Source organism: Oncorhynchus clarkii, chromosome 23 (genome assembly GCF_045791955.1).
Source record: "Oncorhynchus clarkii lewisi isolate Uvic-CL-2024 chromosome 23, UVic_Ocla_1.0, whole genome shotgun sequence".
NCBI lineage: Eukaryota > Metazoa > Chordata > Actinopteri > Salmoniformes > Salmonidae > Oncorhynchus > Oncorhynchus clarkii.
Window position 1 is genome coordinate 17,573,131 of NC_092169.1, and position 18,445 is coordinate 17,591,575.

An 18,445-nucleotide genomic window follows, 5' to 3' on the forward strand; every position below is an offset into this window, starting at 1 on the left:
ATATATTTTTTGCATTTAACTCATTCAAAAGTATAATAAATGTACTAAAAGCATGTGTTTTTTAACCTTTATTTTACTAGGCAAGTTAATTAAGAACATAATCTTATTTACAATGACAGCCTAGGAACAGTGGGTTAACTGCCTTGTTCAGGGGAAGAATGACAGATGTTTACCTCGTCAGCTCGGGGATTTGATCCAGCAACCTTTCAATTACTGGCCCAACACTCTAACCACTAGGCTACCTGCCGCTTACTGTGATGTTATATTGAAAGTGCTTAGAAATACACTTTACAGAATATTTCATTTCTTGAACATTTTATTTTGTTACTACCTCTTCTTTGTCTGGCTAATTATTCAATCAATCATTCATTACATTACATATATCTACCAACCTCTTTTTTTTCTTAGCCTAAACCTTTCACAACCCATTGGAATTTCTTACAAACATAATAGATTCGGCATCACATAAACACAAAGATAAAACAGAAACAAAATATTTCAAAACCAATGCTTTTTTATTTATTTTGTTTTTAAATTACATTTTTTTTAAGACCCTTGAAACATTGTGGTGGCGTCATTGCTTCTATAGCCTCTAAAAGAAGACTTTGAATAACCAAAGTGCTAGAATAGTTACATTTCAATGGCTTCACTCTGTTAGTAAGAATTGTACATCGAAAAAATTTGCTCAGTTGAAAACACATATCAAACAAAATTGACAAAATTGATAGTTCAACCATATCAAATGACCCTCTACCCCCTGATTGACATGTAAGATAGGATATATGATACAATACCCTAAATTGCTTCACTTGTCAAAAGAAATGAAGTCCTTTACATGGTTGTCATGTCCACAGCATAAACATCATCACACTAAGTCAGAGCCTTCACACCAGAATAACACCACACTTGAACTACATGGGCCTCTAGTCTAATCAATACAAAGAGAAGATCTAATGCAAAGTAATCGCCAATGAGCTATCAAAACAATGCTAGTTAGACACTGCATACAGATTCTCAAGCCTAAAAAGATCACATAATTCAACACAATTTATTTTATGCTTAAATAATCGTTTTGACCATCCAGTGTTTTTGTCATACATATGCTATCAAGAGTTACAATCAAAGAATGCCTTGTGTGTCTTTATGTGAGTAGATTAAACTTAAGGAAATACTTCACAAAAACCCCAAACCCTCGTCTTTAAAACCACAGCAGCCTTTATAAAACCAATTGACACACTGCTAAAATGATTACAAACAGTCTTACAGCGTACAGCGACCTCTACACCTTATAGCCAATACACACAATACATTTATAATTTTACAGCGAGACAGTCTTCTAGCATATACATTCAGATTACTCCTTTCTCATAGCATTTATGATAAACCCTGCAGAAGCCGCCCTTCAGTTGTACATAGACAAACGGTAATCCTCAAGAAGCTATAGAACAAACTTTCTTCATACTGTTCCTCGTCCGAGACAAAAAAAACACTTATGGTTTTTATTTTTTTTCTAATTTCAAATATAAAACTGGTGACAAATGTTAAGGCTATAGTTGTACACAGATAAAGGGTTTTAATTCTAATTTTAATACAGTGTTTTCAAACTTGTACAAATTTTACTTAAAATAATGTGAAAGGCATGCATGAAAATATGAGTACTCTGAAAGACTGTTTTTGTAGAATTAGATACATCCCCATTTTGGGAATCACTGAAATTTGCAGAAGATTTTCTGGAAATTTCCTCTGTTAAAATCAAACCAGTTTTTTTCATATACAAATGTTATACCTGCTATAATAATTCATTATACAACAACATGTGAAGTTCACTCAAATCTTCCAAAAAAAGTGGAACCATTTTGATAATCATGTTGAAAGCACTTGTAAAGTTCTCTCCTCTGCATTATCATCTTGTAACTGATCATTTTAGAATTGTACAGATTGTAATTTCTATACAGAAAAAAGTCTTGTTATTTTCAGGTTTATAAAGGAAAACAAAACCCCCAGCAATTTACAACCTGACATTTATGGGTCCAAGAAAAAAATATAAGGCGAGTGTTGGAGGTGGATCAGAAGTGATCCTCTTGTTTTTGTGTAATTTTGTTGAGTTTCTTTCTCCTACTACTAGAATTGAGCTTTTGTGCCATCTTTGGTCACAGGGAAGTGTATGTTCAGTTGCACCTGTGGTTTTCCTGTAATGGAGTCCTTTTTCAGTCTCACCACAATGATCCTCAAAAGCTCTCAAGACACCAATGTTTTTTTTCTCATGACCACTTGTAGTTTTTCTGTAATGGAGTCCTTTTTCAGTGTCACCACAATGCTCCTCAAAAGCTCTCATGACACCAATGGCACACAGGAAGCATAATTCTTCTGGTCCATAGACCACAGGAAGTGAGAGCTGTACAATTAGAATTCAGATTCCATGGTGAGAACCTTCCAGATCCCTCAATTGACAGGGAGTGAGTTTTTCATGCTCATGCTAAAATCAGATGGGTCAAGTTCTTCACGCTTGAAAACCACACGTTGGAAGTATTGGCTGAAATGTCCTATTTTCCTTTAGTTTCTAGTTGTGTGTAACTTTCTGCCGTGGAAACCGATGAGAATAATTCCTGCACACCTGAAAAATAAGAAAAATAATTATTTTAGGCAGCTGTTGACGTTGAGTCCCTTAGTTATTACTAATTCTGATTACTTGATAGATGTAATACCACTACATCATAGCATCTGAATTTTATGTTCCATTTTGCTAGCTACCCACACATTTACTGGAGCAATCATTCCCTCGATGACGCTAGAGAGCATCAAGAAGTCTGTTGGGCCATGGGTTGTCATGGTCACCCTGGTTGTCATGGAAACCACCAGCTGAGCCAGAGATCATGAGAGTGCCACTACTCTTTTTTTATTCAGGTTTGCTTAAACTGAATATTTCACTGATGCATATAGCTAGCAACACCTTTCAGGGATTAACAGTAACCAATCAGATAGCGACCTCTCTTTGATGCAATTCCCACACGATAGTACTGTCTATGAGCTGGCCTTTGTGGGGATTTAGTGGATAGAGAGAGACAGACAGAGAGTGTCTGTGTGACAATATATGCTGAGGTGTGTTTTGAGCATTATCCAGGGTCTCTTTGTGACTAGTCACCCAACCACACAGCTGATGTAACCAGAATCAAAACAGACAAGAGTCAGGCTTTCAGTTTGAAACATAAAGGTCTGTTTGAAGTAGAATGAAATACGTGAATCATCAGGACAGGAGAGTACAGTGGACAACATTGCAGAAGAGAACAAGTACAGTATAGTGAAATGGAGCAGAGCTGCACCAAGTTTAAACATGTATATGGGAATGGAACAGAAAATATTGAGCACACCACTGAACAGTGACAGGGGATAGAAATGAATGAGTTTATTAGAGAAGTGGTGGGGTAAAGCACTCTATTTGGTAAAGTACCTGGTGGAGCACAGCTAGCCCTACGAGTGAAGCTTCTTTTCTCCCAACCTCTCCTCCTTCCTCCTGCTTTTAGCTCCATCTCCTTGCTGCAACACACACACACACACACACACACACACACACACACACACACACACACACACACACACACACACACACACACACACACACACACACACACACACACACACACACACACACACACACACAGTGTGTGAGATGAGGCCAATTTCAAAACCCCACATCCTGAGAGCCATCCTGGCAAGCAGTAACCCAACACAGCAACCTGAAAACCGCAACCCGAGTGCAGCTAGACCAGAGATAAGCAACATGTGAGATGATTTAATATTAGCAACCTGAAACCATCAACCTGAAAGCAGTAAACCAGACCACAGAGGCAAATGTTTGCATCACACACATACGCAGATAGCAAGATACCGTGAAGTGAAATCACACACAATTCTAAAAGGCATAGTGAGTGTTTAAATTCAATAGCAGCAGAACTCGAATGTCGAATCCCACGACCACATCCTGAGTTAATGTCCCCACCCGTTTTCTGTTCAGGCTCAGAACCCCAGAACCCCCTTGGGGCAACCCTCTATGCGGCCTATTCTGTCGTCATGCCAACCTCTAGCTCCTCCTCCAGTGAGAAAGGGCAAGGCCAGAGGTCTCCTCGGTCCCACCTTCCCCTGTCCCCGCCCTGGTCGTCAGGCATGGACACCCGCCTGATGACTTTTCTGATGACCTGGGAAAAGGGGAGGAGATAATGATCATGGTCAAGATGGAGAGGGTATGGCCGGGATACACCCACAAACACAAGTGGATAGGGTTTAGGATGTTTTGGGAGGAGAGTTTCGAGGATGCTTTGAGAAGGTGGGTATGATAATTCAGAGGTGTATTTTTAGGACGAGGGCAGAGGCAGATAGTTACTTTTCTAGTGATGATGTTACCGTCTTCATCGGTAAACTGTTCTTCTGTCACTGATTCGCCTGGAATATTCTTTGCCTGTTCTCCCTGTAAGTGCTCATGGTTAGGACTACAATCAGAACTGGTCCAAATTCACTTCAGCCAGTGTAACAGCAAACCACTAACACACTCTGCAGCAACAGCACCATCAAACTGCAAGCAAACCTCTAGAGACAGAATATTTTAGAATTCCCCAAGAGTTGTTGATTGAAACGATAACAAAATGAACGTGGCATGTCCCTTTAAATGGCATCACAGAGGCAACAGTGAGACACAAAATTATCCTTGATTGAAAATGAAAGCAGGTTACCAGGCCAGGACACACTCGCACACACACACACACACACACACACACACACACACACACACAAATACTTCAAACAAACATTTCTGAAGTTTCCTTTTTCTCCCACTGATAGTTGTCAGTTAAGCGAGCCACACCAGTCCACTGCACACCAGAGGCAAAGCTAGGTTAACCATCTATAGCCAAACCTAAACCAAACCTTCACCCAGTCTCAGCAGGGTACCTTAAGAATGACCCGGCGCCGAAACACCCTGGTGGTGACGGTTTGTTCCTCATCAGTGCCAGACTCACTAAAACGCTGCTGAAGAGTGCAGGTAAAGCAACATTACAGACAGTGAGAAGGGGATATAGAAAACACACAAAAAAGCAGGCGAGAGAGAATTTGTTAGTGTCACACACTCCCAAGGTTCTTCTGACATCAGCAACAATAAACAATGGCACATCTGGAAAAAAGGGTGAAGTTAAATTTACAGTCAACCAGTTGATTTAAAAGAATGGACATCCAGTTTGTGTCACTGTGAAAAAGAAACAACAGTGATGTACCCGATGAGCCGTATTCACTGTAGCAGACACACATTGTACAAAAACATTTACAGTACATTATCTTGCATAGACATTGCAATTACCTGGACTTTCTTCTCAGACACAAGTACGCCTTCTTCCTTCCCATGTCCAGCTCTTCTGTTGGCTGAGTCCTGCGATAGAGGAAGTGACCCGTCATGAGGTGGTAGCTCCGTGTGATCGCCATTGTGCCTGGACCTCCCTGGCTCCCCTCTAGAGGAAGAGGTGGCGGAGTCACTGGAGTTCTCCTGGCTGTGGGGAGAGATTGGGAAAAAGAGTAAGGTTGAGACTTAGATTGAAACTCGGATTAATGGTTAAGGATTACAATTCAGAGAACATTGACTAAGATAAAGATCAATATTGAGAATAGGATGGGGTTGGTATCAAATTTATTGATCAAATAGTTTGTGATGAAGGCAGATTATGAAAAAAGACCAAAAGACTGAGGCGAAGATATTGAATCCCAGTTGTAGATGTACACAAAGTGTATTTATCCTTAATCCATAGCAGTGATGGAATATATGTTTTTGTGTACCTATTTTCCTGGCGGTCTAGCAGGTCTGAGCTCACACTGCGGCCGGGTGTGGGCGGCTCCACGTTGACGCTGAATGTCTCACTGTGCCAACCTGGAAGTGAACACATGTCTTTTTCTGCCTGCTTCACCTGACTGAGAATCTCCTGAACCTTGGCCTCCGTCATTTCCTCGCCCTCCTCTTCCTCTGAGCCTTCCTCCAAATGAATATCCTCCAACAGCGTCTTCAACTTGTCTTCTGTCATCTCATTTTCATCTCCATCCTTTTCCTCAGTGGAACCAGACACTCCCTGCTCCCCCAACACCTCAGCCCCATTCTCTCGCTCCTTACCCCCCTCCAAGACCATCTTATTGTCCCCCTCTTCTACCACTTTATCCCCGTTTTCCACCATCTCACCTGCCTCTACCACTTCCTCACCATCTCCCTTCACGACCTCCTCAGCCCCTGCCTGTCTGCTGTCCTGCTGTGCTTGCCAAGGCGATGATGGGGAGGACAAAGATGATGAGAAGAAGGAGACTTGCTTTTTGACCTCTTTTTCTACTTCACACTGTTCAGGGGAAGCGAATGACATCTGTTGGAGGCTTATGTCCACTTCCTTTTTCTCTTCTTCCACTATCAGCACCTGGTCACCTTCAGCCATTCCTGTGTTGGTGGCAGCGGTGGGATCTAAGTCAAGGGTGGGAATGTACAGGGACAGCTCATAGGGTCTAGAAGGGCTCCTAGTGGAGGAGTCAGGCTCCATGTGGTCGGCCCAGGACTCGGACTGGGTGAGGATGAAGATAGGAGGGTCTGGCTTGAGCTGGACAGGGGAAGGTTCGGGGTCAATGGTGAGGGTAGGGGGTTCAGAGTAGAGCTCTGTGAAGGAAGGGTCAGAGTGCAGTTGGGCTGGGGACTGCAGCTCCACTAGGATGCAGTGATAATCTGTTGGGAGATGATATACTCACATGGACGCACATGACACAAGGAATCCCACATAAACCACACACCACATGGACTGAGTGACATGGACAATGGAACAGAGACTGGCTATAGAGCATGCAACAAAACACCCACTAATTATGGTGACCCTCAGAGGGGACACTGGTGTCCTGAATCATCAGCACAATATGCAGCACTTTTGATTCACTTGAGAACTACCTTAGAGAAACACAACGTAAAAATGGTATAAAACAAATTATACTTACACCGAGACAAAAACAATAAATACTTATGTCTGTCACAGCTTTTAACAGTTTTATGACAAGATAGTTTTGTTCTTTAAAGGGATGGGTTCATATGCAGCCATTGAGATGGGATAAGAAAACAAAACAGAAATAAGTAAGGAATGGTAGAAATGTCCATATGTGTGATGAGTGGATTTTATTAGTTAACAGTTGAGCGGGTGTTTAGTCATGCTCACACAGAAAAGACGAAAGACGATAGGAGGGGGCTTAGATGAAGATTTCTAGGGTAGAGGGGTCGATGTGAACCCAAGAGGGAGGTGCAGAAGGAGAACGTATGGGGGACACAGGGATATTGACACGCAGGACAGGGGGGCAGGGAACGGATGAGAGGGGGGGGGGGGTCAGGACTAGGGCAGTGAGACCCTGCAGGTGATATTAGGGGGAGGACAGGGTGGGACAAAGTGGGAAATGGGGTTTCTAAGGATTCAAGACTGTGGGACTGGCATAGGGTCACAGAGGGAGACAGCTGGGGGGTGGGAGAAGAAGAGAGGACTTTGGCATCTCCTGTGGGTTTAAGACTTAGTGACTGAGGAGGAGATGAAGGAGTCAGCTGGGGTATGGGAGAAGAGGAGAGGGGTGTAGGCTGACTGGGTTCCCCAGTGGGTTGAGCCTGAGGACTCGAAAACTGAGTATTGAGGGAGATACTTGGAAGGGATGAGGGAGAGAGCTGGGGCATGGGAGTAGAGGACAGGTGTGTGGGTTGACTGGGGTCCCCAGTGGGTTGAAGACTTGGTGACTGGGGGTTGAGAAGGAGACATGGAAGAGGAGAGGGAGCTGGATTGGGTGGTGGGGATGGGGGTAAAGGTGTGAGGCCCATGAGTGAGACAGAGGATTCATAACTTGGGTATCAGCGGTGTGGGAATAGTAAGGGAGAGAGGTGTGGAGGTCTGTAAGACCAAAAATGAATCAGGGTTTAGGGAATGATTCTTAATCGAGGGCGACACTGGAATTGCAGAGGTGGAGGCGCTCTCATGAACAACAAAGCATGCTACTGGTGAGGACACACGACGATAAAAGAGAAACAAAAGACACACAAAAAAAGCTAACAAAATACAAACACGTATTAGCAAGACAAGACAGGGATGAATGAGAGGACAGAGATGATTTTGATGAGGTGGCAGGGAAGGGGATGGGGAAGTGTAGAGATGACGGCACTATACTCTTAATAAGCCGTTAGGAGCTGTTATAAGCTGCCCTGGAGATTGGGCTGTGGAGATGGACGAGCGCGTAAGAGGAGGAAGGTAGTCTGGTTTCACAGAGGACGAAGCTCTGTCATTCTATCCGGGGAGGGCTCAGAGGAACTGGAGGTAGACTAGAGAACTAGACAGATCTAGAGCTATAGATGAACAAAGTACAACAGACTGTCTGTTGAGTCTATGGCTACTCCATGCATTAGGGAACAAAGGGGTTTATACAGTAGTGCCCTGTTGAAGGTACAAGGTAATCAGGTGAAAGCAGTGTGTTACAGCATGCAACTGGTTAGCATTATGGATAGTTTTAGTGTTTGTCATCAATTCATCTTACAAAACCCTTGGAGCACAAATGCAATTAGATTTTAGGAGGGCTTAAATAATACAAAAGGTCATGTCAATCAAGACCTCTCTAGAAAATCTTTGGGCTTAACATGCTATTCTCATCATCAGGGTTGGCTGGTGTCAATTTAATAGGAACCCAGACATTTCAGAAAGTGAATTAAAATACATTTCCTGAATTGACTAAGTTAAAAGTGAACCCATGGGACTCTGCATGCTGACATTTCCTCACACTCATTTGAGTGTCAGAAAATGGTTAGACCGAAACGGACAAATAAAAGCAGAAAGCGAAGGGTCAGACATCAGCCTGTCTAAGATAGGGTACTGTAGTCTCCATAGGCAAATTGCATTCAATAGTAGAGCCAGGCAATTTGTTCTTATTTTTGCTACAGTTGTAAGGCAAAAACAAAAGAGGTAGCAGGAGAGGTAAGAGGTCAGCTAGATGGAGCTAAACTTTACCATCAGCCTGATCCAGGTAAACAGCGTTATCATCGGCAAAACTTCTCGTGCCTGAAATGTTACCATAGTCAAATATCGGCCCCTCCAGTAAAGTCACAATATCCATCCGATTGACTTTGGTCAGCACTCCAGTTAAGGCATCCGCTGTAAGGAAAACAGACCATAGAAAGTCAGTCCAACAAAGACAAGACACTGTTTGTTGTACAATATGACAGTTGTCTGAACAACATGCACTGTTCCTTAACCCAGATGTTGTCATTGTCATAACTCCTGCAAAGTAAATAGTTTACAATCACACTGCAGTGTGTGAAGGTGAAAAAAGGGTTGCCGTATTCTTCTCTTCTACAAGGAGACTGGGCCAAATTATATTTTCCTGTACTAAACATTATGTCCTTAGTAGGAGCATGAACATAATATGCGACTTCATATTAAGCTGAATGACAGCTGCATTAGGAATCTTAACAAACGTAGAAGCCATTCTGCTTCTACATAAGTCCTTTCAATGTCATTCAGTATGAAATATTCACAGACACGAAGAGAGGGAAAGACAGGGAGTTCAGAAGGAGAGAGGGATGAGAGGCCCTTTTTATGGACATGAAAAATACAGTAGCGAGGTACTCTGTAGTATTTATTTTACCTTATTTAACTAGGCAAGTCAGTTAAGAACAAATTCCTATTTTCAATGACGGCCTAGGAACAGTGGGTTAACTGCCTGTTCAGGGCAGAACGACAGATTTGTACTTTGTCAGCTTGGGGATTTGAACTTGTAACCATTAGGCTACCCTGCCGCCCACTAGTACATAATCATAATCGTGAGATGTGATAGAAGAGAAAGCCATAGTGGGTAGAAATTTATTTGGGAGAAGGAGAGACACTCACTCGTTGCGTTTTTACCGTCCCGGCTGACCCATTTCTTTAGCAGCATGAAGCTCTGCGCTGTCAGGGAGTTGGGGTTCTCCACTCGGATGTGGTTGATCTCGTCGACAGAAAAGTTCATTTCCCGAGCCAGCTCTGCAAACGCATCCAAAAATACATTACATCACAACACAATTCAGTTTTAGGATTTAGTCTAGTCTTAGTCATTTTGACTCAAATATCATACATTTTTTACTGCAGTGGGCTAAATCAGGGTAACAGAGTGTTTCTTGGTAGTCTTAAACAAATCACTTTGAAACAAAAGTATACAACTCACACACATGGTTAAGGACTTTAAAAAAGAAGACACCTACCTATGTCAGATATAGTTGAAATGTATTCCATTTTTTGTTTGCATCCCAATATTAAACTTTATATACATCAAAGACTGAAATATACATTTAAAAAAAGCATTGACATGGAAACTGGATTTTCTGCATTTAAAAAATTATTGATTTTTTTATTTATTGAATTATGAAATTAAGAAAAATATTCTTTATTAAAAAATATGTATTATATTTTTTTGTTATAAACATTCCACCCATGGGGCCACTAGAGGGCGATTTGGTCATTTGACTGTAGGAAACATTTCTTGTAATTTTAATAATTATTTGGTTGCTTTCAAAATGACGAAAACAGTAGGCCATTTTAGTCATCTAAATGCCCTTTCATTTTAGTTACATCACATTTGTATTGCGTCATTAACCTATAGTAAACATAAGTCCCTGACATGTGCACAAACATACACTTGAGTATACAAAACATTAAGAACACCTGCTCTTGAGCAAGGCACTTAAGCCTACTTTGCTCCAGGTGCACCATACCACTATGGCTGACCCTAATGTTTGGTGTACTCAGTGTACATATATATCCTTGTCCTACCAACATGTCTTTCTGCATAACATCCTATTCTCTTCCCAAAAGTAGAAATATGACAAACACATATAACAACATATAATAATGATCTGGCCATTTAAATTCCTAATTCAGCCCACATAGATACTGCAAATCACATACAAAACAAATCACATACAAAACAAACACACACATACAAATGCAGAGAGGGAGAGAAAGAGAAACACAATCACCAGGTGGTGCAAGGTTTTGGCGAAGCATTACAACCTGTAATTTAAATAGATTTGTATTTGGATTTCATGTAATGGACAAACACAAAATAGCCCAAATTGGTGAAGTGAAATGGAAAAAATTAATTGTTTCAAAAATGTATAATAATAATTAAAACGGAAAAGTGGTGCATGCATATGTACTCACACCCTTTGCACCAGCGACTCCTGTGGCGGGCCGGGCGCAGTGCGCGCTAACCAAGGTTGCCAGGTGCATGGTGTTTCCTCCGACACATTGGTGCGGCTGGCTTCCGGGTTGGATGCGCGCTGTGTTAAGAAGCAATGCGGCTTGGTTGGGTTGTGTATCGGAGGAATTTTAACCTTCGTCTCTCCCGAGCCCGTACGGGAGTTGTAGCAATGAGACAAGATAGTAGCTACTAAACAATTGGATACCACGAAATTGGGGAGAAAATGGGGTAAAAAATAAAAAAATGAATACCATCTCCACAGTGAAGCATGGTGGTGGCAGCATCATGTGGGGATGATTTTTCATTGGCAGGGACTGGGAAGCTGGTCAGAATTGAAGGAAGGATGGATGGCGCTAAATACAGGGAAATTCTTGAGGGAAACCTGTTTCAGTCTTCCAGAGATTTGAGACTGGGACAGAGGTTCACCTTCCAACAGGGCAATGAGCGGTTTAAGGGCAAAAATGTAAATGTCTTGGATTGGCCTAGTCAAAGCCCAGACATCAATCCAATTGAGAATCTGTGGCATGACTTAAATATTACTGTACACCAGCGGAACTCATCCAACTTAAAGGAGCTGGAGCAGTTTTGTCTTGAAGAATAGGCAAAAATCCCAGTGGCTAGATGTGCCAAGCTTATAGAGACATACCCCAAGAGACTTGCAGTTGTAATTTCTGCAAAAGGTGGCTCTACAAAGTATTGACTTTGGGGGGTGAATAGTTATGCACGCTCAAGTTCTGTTTTCTTTGGCTTATTTCTAGTTTGTTTCACAATAAAATATATTTTGTATCTTCAAAGTGGTAGGCATGTTGTGTAAATCAAATGATACAAAAAAATCTATTTTAATTCCAGGTTGTAAAGCAACAAAATAGAAAAAATGCCAAGGGGGGTGAATACTTTCGCAAGCCACTGTATGGGTTGCACCTGTTACTCGGTCGCATCATTGTCATTGTTATCAACGTTCCACAGACGTCGCAGCCACATTGATGTCCAAAAGTAGAACGAGGGCTAATGACAGTTTCGTACAGTGATGTAGTCGAGTCTGAATCAAGTCCCAAGGCCCCTGTGCTCGAGTCCAAGTCTGAGTCCCAGTGCTCGATTCCTGGTCCAAGTGCTCAAGTCTGAGTCACTAGGTCCACATTAACTCAAAATTCACCCAGTCAGATGTAGAGTATTGGCAAGAGGAATGTTGTCAATAAATAGTTTGATGTCCCTTTTCCTTTATTTTGATGTCCCTTGTCCCTGATGAGATTTACCAAATGTTACTTTGCATATAGGCTACTAGTAATGTTACCAGGGCCACGTTCAGCTGCAAAACATTCTCAAACGTTACAGTTAGAAATTCCATGAATAGAGCCGACATTATTCCTTATTCAACATGTCAGAGGCATGTTTGTTCTACATAGAAATATACTATCTGAACTTTTCAAAATGTTGTGTGCTGCTGAACACGCGCCAGGTTTTTAATGAGGTAACATGACTGAACAAGGTGTAGCCTAAACAAATGGTAAACGGTCCGGTCTACAAGTAACCTAGTTTTAGAACAGCCTGCGATGTAAAATGCTGCCCGCCAATGCACAATAGAAAGAAAGGAAATTAGCGCCACTATTATGGGTCTTATCTTTTGAGAGGTAATGCTTGAATCAAGCCATTTTCATTGAGGAAAAGAGGGAGACTTGGCTACAGATATTGGCTATGAAATGCAGTGGGGACAGTGGGATTGAATTTTTTTTTAACCTTTATTTAACTAGGCAAATTAGTTATTTAAATAACTTATTTACAATGACAGCCTAAGGAACAATAGGTTAACTGCCTTGTTCAGGGGCAGAACAAAATATTTTTACTTTGTCAGCTCAGGGATTCAACCCAGCAACCTTTCGGTTACTGGCCCAACAGTCAAACCACTAGGCTACCTGCCACCCCAGTGGGAAGGTTGAGCGAGACTACAAATTCAAACAACTCAATGCTGCTATTGTTTTTAATTTCGGGAAAGCAGCTTGTGTTTCTTAACCAGGCAAAGGGTAGCTAACTAGAAGGCCAAACTGGTCTCAGAGCATCTCATATTATTCTGTATGTAAATCCGGGACACTCCATTTAGTATGATATGTTACATTTCATATGGGATGTATTCATTTGTGGATGTACATCACCAAGTTCGTATGACATGTTACGAATTACAATTTGCATTATATGTTACGAATTTACAAGACGTGCAATATTTTACTAATTTGCAAAACGTACTATGTTACGAATTTGCTAAACGTATGGTATTTTACGAAGTCTAGCTAGGTGGCTAACGTTAGCTAGGCTAGGGGTTATGGTTAAGGTTAAGTTTAGGAGTTTGGTTAAAGGGTTAGTGGAAGGGTTTGCAAATATGCTAAGTAGTTGCAAAGTAGATAAAAAGTAGTAAGTCATAGAAAAGTTGCTAATTAGCTAAACTTGTCCCTGATGAGATTCAAACTCACAACCTCTGGGTTACTAGACGTTTGCGTTATACGCCCACCCACCCCGACCAACGACCCATATGTCTTATGTAACCATACCAAACACAGGGTTGGGTAGCTTACTTTCTAAATGTAATCTGTTACAGTTGCTAGTTACCTGTCCAAAGTTAGGGTAATCCAAAAGTTACCCAAACTCAGTAAAGTAATCCGATTATATTCAGTTACTTTTAGATTATTTCCCCCTTAAAAGGCATTAGAAGACACAAATGTATGTTACCTATTGAACCACATCTATTGCAGGATAAATCAATGTTAACGTTGACATAACTGGCCATATATGGATGTTACATTTGACTTTATGGGTTGGATATGTAGGTTTCTTCTACCCTTTGATCTTCAAGAATAGGACTTTGAAATATGGAAGTAGAGATTAGCCAAATAACCCCAAAACTAAGGATTTAGCCAACCCCACTCTGTTCATGATTTTGTTGTCATGGAGTACTGATTGGGGTCATTCATTTGAGTTGAAAAATAAAATGCTGCACTCATGGAATGGCATGCTTTGAGCACAACTAAAAAGTGCTATTTACATGTGAAAAATTAATGCCATATGCTGCATTTGCTATAGGCCTATTGTTTACCTTTTTTGTTGGTGACACTTTGATATCTTGATAATATGCAGCTGTTTAAAAGACAAATCCACGGATGAAACAATAACAAAACGGTCGCCCCGCCTGTGTTTTGGTAAAAAGCTGAGGGATGGGCCTGGAGAAATGTATCCACCCTAAGATTAATAGAAAGAGCTATGAATGATATCAAAAATATTGTTTTAACCATGTTATTAGGCTACATTTACAATGTTTACAAACATTGGAGAAAAACAAGATTATTTTCATGGAGTGTGACAGTTGAACTAAGCTCATGATGCATATGCAGTGCCTTCGGAAAGTATTCAGACCCCTTGACTTTTTCCACATTTTGTTACTTTACAGCCTTATTCTAAAACGGGTTAAAAAAAAAATATCCACAGAAATCTACACTCAGTACCCCATAATGACAAAGCGAAAACATTATAAACAGAAATACTTATTTACATAAGTATTCAGACCCTTTGCTATGAGACTCAAAATTGAGCTCAGGTGCATCCTACTTCCATTGATCATCCTTGAGATGTATCTACAATTTCATTGGAGTCCACCTGTGGTAAATTCAATTGATTGGACATGATTTAGAAAGGTACACACCTGTCTATATAAAGGTCCCACAGTTGACAGTACATGTCAGAGCAAAAACCAAGCCATGAAGTCGAAGGAATTGTCCTTGGAGCTCCGAGACAGGATTGTGTCGAGGCACAGATCTGGGGAAGGGTAACAAAAGATTTCTGCAGCATTGAAAGTCCCCTAGAACACAGTGGCCGCCATCATTGTTAAATGGAAGAAGTTTGGAACCACCAAGACTCTTCCTTGAGCTGGCTACCTGGCCAAACTGGGCAATCGGGGGAGAAGGGCCTTGGTCAGGGAGGTGACCAAGAACCTGATGGTCACTCTGACAGAGCTTTAAAGTTCCTCTGTGAAGATGGGAGAATCTTCCAGAAGGACAACCATTTCTGCAGCTCTCTACCAATCAGGCCTTTATGGTAGTGTCAAGACGAAAGCCACTCTACAGTAAAAGTTACATGACAGTCAGCTTGGAGTTTGCCAAAAGGCACCTCAAGAATCTCAGACCATCAGAAACAAGATTCTCTGGTCTGAGGAAACCAATATTGAACTCTTTGGCCTGAATGCCAAGCGTCACGTCTGAAAGAAACCTGGCACCGTCCCTACGGTGAAGCATGGTGGTAGCAGAATCATTCTGCGGGGATGTTTTTCAGCGGCAGGGACTGGGAGACTAGTCAGGATTGAGGCAAAGACGAACAGAGCAAAGTACAGAGAGAGAGTGCTCAGGACCTCAGACTAGGGCGAAGGTTCACCTACCAACAGGACAACGACCCTAAGCACACAGCCAAGACAACGCAGGAGTGGCTTTGGGACAAGTCTCTGAATGTCCTTGAGAAGCCCAACCAGAGCCCGGAATTAAACCTGATTGAACAACTCTGGAGAGACCTATAAATATCTTTGCAGCAATGCTCCCCATCCAACCTGACAGAGCTTGAGAGGATCTGTAGAGAAGAATGGGAGAAACTCAGCAAATACAGGCGTGCCAAGCTTGTACCGTCATACCCAAGATGCATCAAGGCTGTAATTGTTGCCAAAGGTGCTTCAACAAAGTACTGAGTAAATGGTCTGAATACTTGTGTAAATGTAACATTTCTGTTTTTATTTTATTTATATTAATTAGCAAAAAATTTATAAAAGTTTAGACAGTTTTGCTAATGTATTCAAAATAAAAAACTGAAATATCACATTTACATAAGTATACAGACACTTAACTCAGTACTTTATCCAAAACGTGGAAAAAGTCTAGGGGTCTGTCACGTTGGCATGAAGGATCGGGAGACAGACATAGGAATGTGTAAAAGTTTTTTTAAATTGTACCCAAATTATGGCGTGCCGTGTAAAGGACCGGGGACGAAGACCAAACAAACACTATAAAAACACAGGGTTGAAACCCAAACAAAAAGAGCGAGGAGTACCTTGAATAAATAACACACGCACGATGATTAACACATGGGAGGAGACCCGTAATCATCTGCGCAATCCACAAGGGCATGAACTACTACACCACTACTGTCATCCTTTCCTCCAAGGGTTTATTTAAGTTGGATAATCTTTGGATGACGACAGAAGTTGCACCATTGGAAGACATAGCTTGTACTGTAGCCTACAAAAGCCTATTATTGTTCTTTCCCCGCGATCCATCAAACCTATTTGGTGTGTCATCATAGTGGTCTCTGACTTGTTGTCAGACTCGCTCAGATGGAACAAACTTAAACTTGCACCTTTTTCATTGTTAATTTGAATGCCATTGAGAAAAAAGAGACGTGTCAAAGTTTTTTCCCGCAAACATCCTTTCTGAATTTAAGAGTAATCTTCAAAATAACCATCTAGGTTTGCAAAAGTATCTGTAATCGGACTACAATATTTTAGCTGGTAACATAACGGATGACAGTTAACGGTTTTCTGTAATCACTTACATGTAATCTGTTTCTCCCCAACCCTGACCACACATAACATATCATACTAATTTGAGTGTCCCGGACTGACATTTACTATGTTACGTTTAGTCTGAGACCAGGCTGAGAAGGCTGGTGGTGATTGGTTAGCTACAGGGAAGCAAAAGAGTCTCCTTCGTGATGTGTATAATCGGAGGCGGAACAGCCAGGCCGAAGTCTGCCCACACTCATCACTTGCTACCCCTCAGCTCAGCAGATGATGTAGGCTGTATGTACCGGGTGCGGCTCGTCCTTCCCACTGCTGAACAGAACTTGCGCTGCATATCTGTGCTGTTAATATTAATTATCCTTATTACTGAAAAGCTCTTAATCACTCCAAAAACTCTTGTCCAGTCCACTTAGAAGTGAGATTTTAGTTACAGAGATCATTTTGTCTCGTCTCGTTTTAGTCAACTGAAATGAAAAATAATTGTCATTTAGTTATACTTTTTTGTGGATCTATTTAGTAAATTATAGTCTCATCAAATACCACAGAAAAATGTGTTTTACAAATATTTTAAGTCAATATTTTTGTTGACGAAATTAACACTGCATCAGTTCAAGGCATCCATTTCTGCACATGCATGAGTATGTAGAGCTGCAGTGTAAGAAGAGCATCACTCTGTAGAGGGCACTGTTTCCTCACAGTAATATCTATGTTGTTTTCTTGAGAGAGGGGAAAGCAGAAGAAGAGAGAGCCATGAAGACAGATGGTACTGGGACCAGGGAGCAGTATTTCCTTACCAGTCCAGCTAAGTCCCAGGTGGTCGGCCACAATGGCCATCCGCAGGTCTGTTCGCTCACAGGGACTCTGAGGACCTAAAGGGCAGAGATAATCTAAATAATCAACACTGTTCAGTACCTTTTCTATTGACTGAAATAGGAGTACAGAGGACTCTTTCCTTTTCTGGCCAAGTGTGGTATTTTCCAAATTATATAAAAGCAGACTGAGTGTTTTGCAGCCTCTCCTCTGTGTTTGATATATACATATTGAATCAACAGGTTTACTGTAAATGTGCATTTTATTATTCAATGGCTTGTTTAGGCTGACAGCACTTCAGATTTAGTTTCCTGAATGGCAAGAAAAGGCAGAATAGACACTATATGATGGACTACAGTGTGTTATTTGGACACAGGTGCTCTGTGAATGTTTGTGAATATGTGTCCTCTAAGCAGGCAGTAACTATCATAAGAACCATACAAACAAAATAATGTAAAATGGGTCAAAAGAGTCATGTACTCGTAGGAACTCTAGGGTGGATTCATAGTTCTTAAATGGGACTACACAGCACACATGCGGACAACCTTTCTGTTTTTGCTAAGGCTAATTAGCTCAGAGACACAACTTGACCATGAAATAGAATAAACTAGAACTGCTGTTTTCAGTAGCCACCCTGCACAGACAGACAGATAGACAGACTCAGTAGCCGTCAACAGGAGACTGGCTGTGCCAGTGCACCAGTCACTACTCTGGCATGCTGAGGTATCTGACAACTAAGGGGTTGAGGGGAGGAGGAGAGTCTGACAAGGACAAGTACAGTACACAGTACATAGATGACGATGACAGAATGACAGCTACTGTTTGAAGAGAATAAACACG

General features: G+C 41.4%; 1 protein-coding gene across 10 annotated transcripts in view; it reads right to left on the bottom strand.

The window, feature by feature from the left end:
- Positions 1-494: 494 nt before the first annotated feature.
- The window catches only part of LOC139381512 (ankyrin-3-like), a 153,416-nt gene continuing 135,465 nt past the window's right edge, over positions 495-18,445 (bottom strand). For 2 of the 10 annotated variants that reach the window (XM_071125119.1, XM_071125126.1), the window contains 10 exons: positions 17,590-17,664; positions 9,906-10,037; positions 9,027-9,170; positions 5,815-6,733; positions 5,345-5,531; positions 4,942-5,019; positions 4,379-4,462; positions 4,077-4,193; positions 3,449-3,534; positions 495-2,614 (listed from right to left, as the gene is read on the bottom strand). In XM_071125119.1, coding sequence (XP_070981220.1) covers positions 3,469-3,534; positions 4,077-4,193; positions 4,379-4,462; positions 4,942-5,019; positions 5,345-5,531; positions 5,815-6,733; positions 9,027-9,170; positions 9,906-10,037; positions 17,590-17,664 — 1,802 coding nt within the window. In that variant the 3' untranslated portion in view covers positions 495-2,614; positions 3,449-3,468. Of the gene's footprint in view, positions 2,615-3,448; positions 3,535-3,850; positions 4,463-4,941; positions 5,020-5,344; positions 5,532-5,814; positions 6,734-9,026; positions 9,171-9,905; positions 10,038-17,589; positions 17,665-18,445 lie in introns of those variants that run through there. The other 8 variants (XR_011628556.1, XR_011628557.1, XM_071125121.1 and 5 more) reach the window with 7 other exon arrangements.